We start from the raw sequence: 8,144 nt of genomic DNA, 5'->3' as shown, positions 1-8,144 counted from the left end.
CCCGCTCCCTTTCTTTCTTCAACCCTCGCCCGCTCGCTCTCTCTCTTGTACACACCCGTGCACCTGAATAGAGCACCCTGTGTAGCTGCCAATAGAAACCTGCCTCCGTCAGCTACAACACGGGCCACGCTGTCCGACGCTGCTTGATCTTGAAGACGGGACGCCCTGTCCGCTGTCCCTGTTCCGTGAGCTGAAAATCTTTAATAAAAAGTTGTGGTTTTAAATTTTGCATCACTATATGGCTGGAGAAAGTGTGAAATGGCACTTCCTGTAGGTCCTGTGACATCCGGACACTAAACCGCAGAAAAGCAGCTCTAAAGTGCTCCAGTACGTCATAAGGCAATGTTGTTTTTAATATATATGCTAATGTCGCCAAAAGGAAAATAAAACAAGCCTGGGGAAAACATTGAGGTATCAGGTTTCAAATTGACGTGGTGGTGATGGGAAGGGGGGGGGTAATAGGGTCGGGTGAGGAAAGGACAAGACCCTCAGCTGTGCAATTAGCAAAAAGACATGAAAGCCGAACACTCGTGGTAAATATGTTTCACCGCAAGAGAGTGCAGAAAAAGTTGAGAGTTGGCCCAGGCAAACCAAGTAAACATAAAACTGTGCAAATAAAGTTTTATGGTGCCAAAGCGATCCCAGGAAAATATTATTCTTTGTATGGTGTAAACAGACAGCAGCACAGGGATGTGTGTGTGTGTGCGTCCAAGTGCACATAGTTCAAAGCCAGGCTCCCGAGCACTTCGCTACAACTCGCATACACAAATATCAGCCTTTCATTATGCTAATATGCTCAAAGGTTCCAGACGTAAACTACGTTTTTCGAAAAGTCATGTTGCATATAAGCACTGTCAGTGGTTCTTTACTTATGTACTTCCTGTATTATTTTAATGTAGCAAGGTATTTACTGCTTGATATCTAGTGTTAAGGATAGTGTTTACACAAGATGTGTTCTGGAGTTCAAAAACAGCTGGATGGAGTGCAGTGCAATGGAGTCTTGATTCTGTTTTAACTACTTTTGACTTGAAACAATGTCTTAAACATCTTAAAAGACATCTGATTTGATGTGTATGTGCACAGACCAACGGTTAAAAGCAACTAAATCAATATTGACTATTTGCTTTCTATCTCTGATTGATTTATTGGTCAGTGTTATTCCAAAGAAATCATTGTAATATTCAATCATAATGCAATAACTTCCTCTGAGACGACTTTCGTTTTGAGCAGTTAGCTATCTGAGCATTGTTTTAGTAAATTCACATGAAGCCTGGCTTCATTCTGGTATGTTTCTTGTTGATTATTCTGTTTCACACAGAAATATGACAGATTATGAAATTAAAGTGGGTTATTAATAGTCAAGTCGAATGCTGGAGATCAAATTATGTGAACTGAGCTATAAAAATGGTTTGCTTAGGACTAGTGGTCAAACGATATGGGCCTTGCAAAATAAAAATAAAAATAATCTCTGAATAGTAAATTATAGCCAAAGTGTTAACACAATATGTAACCCTGGACCACAGAACCAGTCATAAGGGCCAACTGAATAAATAAGCTTTCCATTGATGTATGGTTTGTTAGGATAGGACAATATTTGGCAGAAATACAACTATTTGAACATGGAATATGGAATCTGAGGGTGCAAATGAAGTTCTTAGCAATGCATATTCCAAATCAAAAATTAAGTTTTGATATATTTACGGTAGGAAATTTACAAAATATCTCCATGGAACATGATGTTTATGTAATATCCTAATGATTTTTGGCATAAAAGAAAAATCAATAATTTTGACCCATACAGTGTATTGTTGTTGGCTATTGCTACAAATATACCCGTGCGAATTAAGACATGGTTTTGTGGTCCAGGGTCACATATTTATTCAAAATTCACTCAAAAATATTTTTACAATTCTTTAAAAAAAGAACTGAATGAGCAATGGTAGAGGCAAGATTTTTGTTGCCAACACTACTGACCAAATATATGCGGGTGTCAACAATATGACAGTCTCAAAACGTCTCTCAAATACTGGTCCAACTTGTCACTATTTTTTATTCAAAATTCACTCAAAAATATTTTTACAATTCTTTAAAAAAAGAACTGAATGAGCAATGGTAGAGGCAAGATTTCGTCTCAAACGTCTCAAAACGTCTCTCAAATACTGGTCCAACTTGTCACTATTTTGGACATAAGTGCTGTTTCTGTCATGATTTACACTGCCGTTCAAAAATTTGTGGTCGGTATGATTTTTTTTTTTTTAAAGAATAATTGTTGACAGTAGTAAATATATTTATAATGTTACAAATGATTTCTCTATGAAATAAATGTTGTTCTTTGAACTTTATATTCATCCTGAAAAAATTGTTTCCATAAAAATATTAAGCAGCACAAATGTTTTCAGCACTTTTCTTGAGCATTAAATCAGCACATTAGCATCATTTCTGAAGGATAATGTGGCACTAAAGACTGGAGTAATGACTGCTGAAAATGTAGCTTTCCCATCACAGGATTTAATTGCATTTTAAAATGTATTAAAATAGAAAACAGTTGTTTTCAATTGAAATAATATTTCATATTATTAGTGCTTTTGTTGTATTTTTGATCAAATGAATGCAGCGTTGGTGAGACTTCTTACCGACCCCAAACTTTTGATGGCATGTGTTTGTTGTATGCGCATGAAAACAACACTAACCCAACACTTCTCTCTTCCCCCAGGTGTAACATTCAAGGTAGCGTGATCTGCAACAATGCAGTGATTGGACGTGGAGCCGACATGAAGTACTGTCTCGTGGGGAGCGGCCAGCGCATAGAGCCAGAGGGTGAGAACGATGTGGTCCAGCGCTCTGCGGGTTACACTACACGCACAAAAACACACACTCTACAATTCTGTAGTTCCGCAGTGTTCGTATTAAATCCAGCCTTTTGTGTTTGTGTTTGTGTGCACTCTCACGCCCATGTCTGCCTTTTCGTTTGTGTGATCTTGTGTGTGTATGTGCGTTTTAATGTTTTAATAGCGTATTAAAACCTAAGCTTGTGTGTACAATTGAGCGTTATTTTTTAATATGCTTAATCCTCGCAGTCTTACATCACTGTGAGGTTTGTGTGGGTCTATTTGCGTGTGTGTGGCTTCAGGCTCTTGTATTCCGGGTGGTCCGCTCCTGGTCTCTAACCTCTCCATCAATGACAGTGCCTTAAGGCGCATCACTCTCGAGCTGGACTCGATTAGTTGGCCATAACCTCTAAAAATGCTTAGGCTTATTGAAGTGCTCCCAGAAATCCCAAATTACAAGCTAGACCCCCTGTACTTCCCCTGACGCACACCCGCCCTCCGGCTTCAGCGCAGCGAGAAACCACGATTCAAAGTTATCCCAGAAAAACCCAGAGCAGAGGTTAATGTAACCTATTATTTAAAAAGCATTGCTTATAATAACTGCAATAAATCCCCTTCAGTAGCCTTGAGGTTGACACTCGCTCCTTTGTACACAGATGCACAAATTTAACGTTAAGTCAAAGAGAGAAATTAAGTTCATTAAAGAGTCGCTGCTTGGTTTTGATGTGTACCCTCTTGAAATAAATAGGCTGATTTTCCTTTGAGGTTGAGCTAGAAAATTGAAAGATTCCCTCTGATGGTTATGTAGCTTAAATGTAATGTGGATTCAAATTTGTGCACCGATATAGAGGGTAATGTTTGGAAACAATCTTGATATTACAGACTTGTTTGTGTATACTATGATCGTCTATAGGATATTTTTAAGGATGCATGATTTATTTGTCACAATATATCAATAACGGACAACATCAGGCTGACTAGGCCAATATTGGAAGCAGACAATAACAATGCTTTTCCTCCAGTTCAAACAGTGCGCTCTTTTATGATGGGTTACAAAAGTGCTGAGTGGATGACTCTTATTAAAAACTGTCAAGAAACATCTGTCATATATGACCCTAAGATTAAGATGAATTATATTTTACGTTAGGAAAGTCATATTTTTAGAACTGTGGGGAAAATGGATTTATCACAATGTGACAATCAAAAAAAAAAAAAGTCTTAAATTGTTAATAATATGACTATTTTAGCAATTTTATTTCCTTGTATTTACTTTAATTTTATGAATGTGATTTTATACATAAATTTACACTACCGTTCAAAGGTCAGTATGTTTTTTTAATGTTTTTTGAAGAAATCTCTTATACTCACCAACACTGTATTTATTTGACAACGTATATGATAAAGAGTAATAATTCTTATTATTATAAATGTTAAAAACAACAGTTCTGCTTAATATTTTTGCAGAAACTAACAGCATTTATTTGAAATTTAAATCTTTTGTAATTGTAAATGTTTTTGCTGTAACTTTTAGTCCATTTAATGCATCCTTGATGAATGAAGTTATTAATTTCTTTAAAAAAATTGTTTGAATGGTAGTGTATAGAATTACTTATTTTTATTTATTTGTTTGTTTATTTATGTATTTAGGGGTGATAAATCACAGACAGTTCTTAGATTTTTGTGACATCAATTTGACTATCAATTTGAAGACATATGAATTTGAACTCTTCTACTTTGTATGTGTGTATATATATATATATATATATATATAAAGAGTATACAGTCAAAGTTGGATTTGTCTATTTCTAAAAATAAAAAAAAGGTAATAATTGGTCAATATCCGGACATATATCTATTCTGTTATTTTCATGTTGATGCCTGGTTTTTGAGTAAAACTTGTATGAATTAATTTTAAAATATCAGTGTTGATATATCCATCAAAGGTATTGTCAGCTGTCGCATAAAATATATGGAAAAAATGTCAGTATTGGCCATAATGAGTACATGCCAAGAAAGATTTGTGTTCACTTGTAGTTTATATATTAGCCCCACATTGGACTCTGGTACACTTGTAATCTCTTTAAACAGCTGCTGAGTGATTAGACAACTCTTAGTAGACTTTATAGCTCTTCCACTATGGTGGTCTAATACAGTCAACTCCACACACACTCTCTTTCTCCGTCGTCTCAGTGTCTTTCTCTCATTCACTCTCACTCTTTCTATTCCCAGCCTGTTTACTGCTACTGGCTGTTGGCATGTGTTAGCCACAAAGGAGTGATAGACATCTCATAAACTCTAGCCGAACGCTTTCTCTATAAGCTTCTGTGTTCCCAGCATCCTTGTCCTCAGGGGATTGAGTGTGTTGGGTTATGGCTGCTAAAAGCATCCCAGGCCCTGGAGACGGGGTTGTACGTCCAGGACCACCCGGCCTGCCACTCGGCACAGTGTTGTAAGGTGCAGTAGATTTGCAGGTGTTTCGGAGGCTGATGACATGTACCTTTCCTCAGACTGTTTAGACTCCCTTGTTCCAACCTTCTCTCTTTGTGTTCGTCCCTCTCGCTCTCTCTTTCCCTCTCTCTCTCTGGCATAGCACGCTCTATTTGTCTTTCCCCGAACTCAGAACACAAAAACAGTCTTTTGTGCGGATTCCTTCACACTAAAATATGTCTTTATATGGATCATTAATCTTGTTCTCAAACGTTTAGTTTGGAATAGTCACATTCGGCAAGAGGATATCATCCTTCCTAAGCGAGTGTGTATGAGCCTGACACATTTGTAAACTGTTTGCTTGTCAGTATGTGATGGAATGGCCCACAAAGGTAAACTCCAGATTAAAAAACTACTTTTTTGATTCATAGAAACAATCATTTCAACTTAAGTGACTCATTTGAGTGTTGAATCTTAACAGAACACACAGCTCATCTCCTTTGAGGCACGACAGATGCCTGACAGCTCTTTCTGAGAATCTTGTTCTCTCCCCTCACAGCTGAAAGAACCAATGAGGTCATCGTTGGATCAGACCAACTCATGGAGATCTAGAACCCTGGTGGAGATGGATCACAGACCCGAAGACGCCCAGATCAACCTGCTTCCATGTGCATAACCCCTGCACAGGATCCATTTTTTATGTGTCCAAATAAACATGGATTTATTTATCTCAAGACTTCTGTTTTTTTTTTTTTTTTCTTTTTTTTTGTATTTCATCAGTTTGGTAGGTTGCAGCCACTTACAAAAAGTGCCATGGTGTTTTTACCATTTAAAAAGTGTTGAAATAAATACAAATAGTTCAATCAATTTAGTGTGTTCTTTAAAAATAAATAAATAATAATAAATGCTATTTTTAATATGTAATCAAGAATACAAATGTAAGTGTAATTATTATTAATATTAACTTTAGCATTGATAAATAATAATAATAATAATAGTCGTGTATTTATTAACTAATTAAATTATAATAATATGGTTAATAATATGCTTATTAATAATTCAGTTAATACTGAACTTTAAAAATGTAATTATTATTAACATTAATGTAAAGTAAATGATAGTCATTTTTTAAATAATAATTAAACTATTATTATTATTGCTAATGTTAATTTTAATATGAATAATAATGTTTAACCTATTTTAGTATTATTAATATTAATTAATATTAATAATTTATTAATTATATAAAATATTAATATATATATTTTAAGTGATATGAAAGTAAATAACTAGGGGGGAAATCCTTATGCAAGTTATTTACTTATCACTTTTATATTAAATACGTATATATTTGAATAGTAAATTAGGTTAAAAGTATAATTATTATAAATATTAAAATGAGCATTAATATTAATAATAAATTGATTTTAAACTAGGGAAAAATCCTTATTATTAATGCTAATTTTAATTTTAATATGAATAATAATTACACTTATTTTAGTATTATTAAAATATGAACATATGTTAAAAAGTGATATAAAAGTAAGTATTTTTCCCTAGTTTTAAATCAATTTAGTATTATTATAACGTTTTTGTTATTAATATGCTCATTTTAATATGAATAATAATTACAGTTTTAACTTAATTTACTATTATGAAAATATAAACGTATCCTTTGAAAAGCGATATAAAAAAAAATAACCTTAATTGTAAATTGATTATCAGCCCTGAAAATTATACCATGCTAAATGGATTGTGAAACTGCTGTGTATAGGCACACGCACACATCAAAGAACGGTCTGATACCATCACTTCCTCTTGGGATTTCATTTATATAAGGAGCTATCATGTGGCATACATGGGTATAAAGTGTTCCATGTATTGAAACTGAGTTCATAAAGTGTGTTTGGTTGCAGGTGTTGATCTTGGTGGGTGTCTGTGTAGTCTGCAGTTTGGTTGTTTGTCCAGTGGATATCCCATCACCCATCTGCGTGACCACCGTGACTGGGACTGCATGCTCTGGTGCTGAAAGGAACAGATAACCACAATGGGGATAAGTTTATTTGTACACAAAAAGACTGAAAGAAATGGACCACCCAGTCAGACAGCGACTACTAACAGTCTCTTTTTCTCTCCCATACTTGTAGGCTTTCACAAAATGCCTAAAAGGAATACTTCCTAAAGATTTTCCTCTTTGCTGTCAACGATTTATAGCATTCCAGCACTTGTGCGTCTCTTAAATTACAGGTCCCCGGTTCCCTGGTGACGATGGATTCAGAGCCTGAGGAAGATGCTCTGTGTGATTTATAACTATTCCAATTTATAGTTTTTAGGGCCAATCCAAGTCATTTAGTGTCAGCGGTGGAATGATTGCACGTTCAGTGTTTTTGGGCGTAATGAAATATTTTACAGTGACATCTCTTTCGTGTTTCCCCTTGCTGTCTTTGAATCCATAAAATAATTTGTGTATTTATGAGATTGTCACTGCTCCATTCGGCCTCCCTTTTTTTCTTCATTATGATTCAAGACTTTTGGCAGATTAAGCTCATTGGGATCCGCGGTAGTGCTGGGATTTCTCCCCGAATGGCTTAATAATAACTTATTTAAATTATAAATTGTTCCCTGGAGACGGATAATGTTTATTAAATTGTTTGGTGCTATGATGCATTGCACACGTTAAGTAGAAATGAAATAATTAAAATGCCTCAGGACCTTTCTGAATGCCTGTCGTCTACTAATACGAAACATGTGTCCTCCATTTTGTCAGTGTGATAACTAATCAGATGTCGTGGCCTTTGCCCCCTCTCGCCGCAGTGTCCGTGCTCGGACCACCAGACCTGGCTCAGGAGATGTGGCAGCCGTTGTTTTTCAAAGGTTTGTATATTTAGA

At 35.4% G+C, this 8,144-nt stretch overlaps 1 protein-coding gene across 2 annotated transcripts in view; it reads left to right on the top strand.

Annotated features, from left to right (window-relative positions):
* LOC107722074 (translation initiation factor eIF-2B subunit gamma-like) overlaps positions 1-5,977 on the top strand; it is a 38,573-nt gene extending 32,596 nt beyond the window's left edge. For both annotated transcript variants that reach the window (XM_016530299.1, XM_016530298.1), the window contains exons 11-12: positions 2,714-2,817; positions 5,815-5,977. In XM_016530299.1, coding sequence (XP_016385785.1) covers positions 2,714-2,817; positions 5,815-5,867 — 157 coding nt within the window. In that variant the 3' untranslated portion in view covers positions 5,868-5,977. The remainder of the gene's footprint in view (positions 1-2,713; positions 2,818-5,814) is intronic.
* Positions 5,978-8,144: the final 2,167 nt, after the last annotated feature.

This window comes from Sinocyclocheilus rhinocerous, unplaced genomic scaffold (genome assembly GCF_001515625.1).
Source record: "Sinocyclocheilus rhinocerous isolate Xijiao unplaced genomic scaffold, SAMN03320098_v1.1 scaffold484, whole genome shotgun sequence".
Taxonomy (NCBI): Eukaryota; Metazoa; Chordata; class Actinopteri; order Cypriniformes; family Cyprinidae; genus Sinocyclocheilus; species Sinocyclocheilus rhinocerous.
The sequence above is the reverse complement of the archived record's forward strand: the minus strand, read 5'-3'. Positions and strand labels throughout refer to the sequence as shown.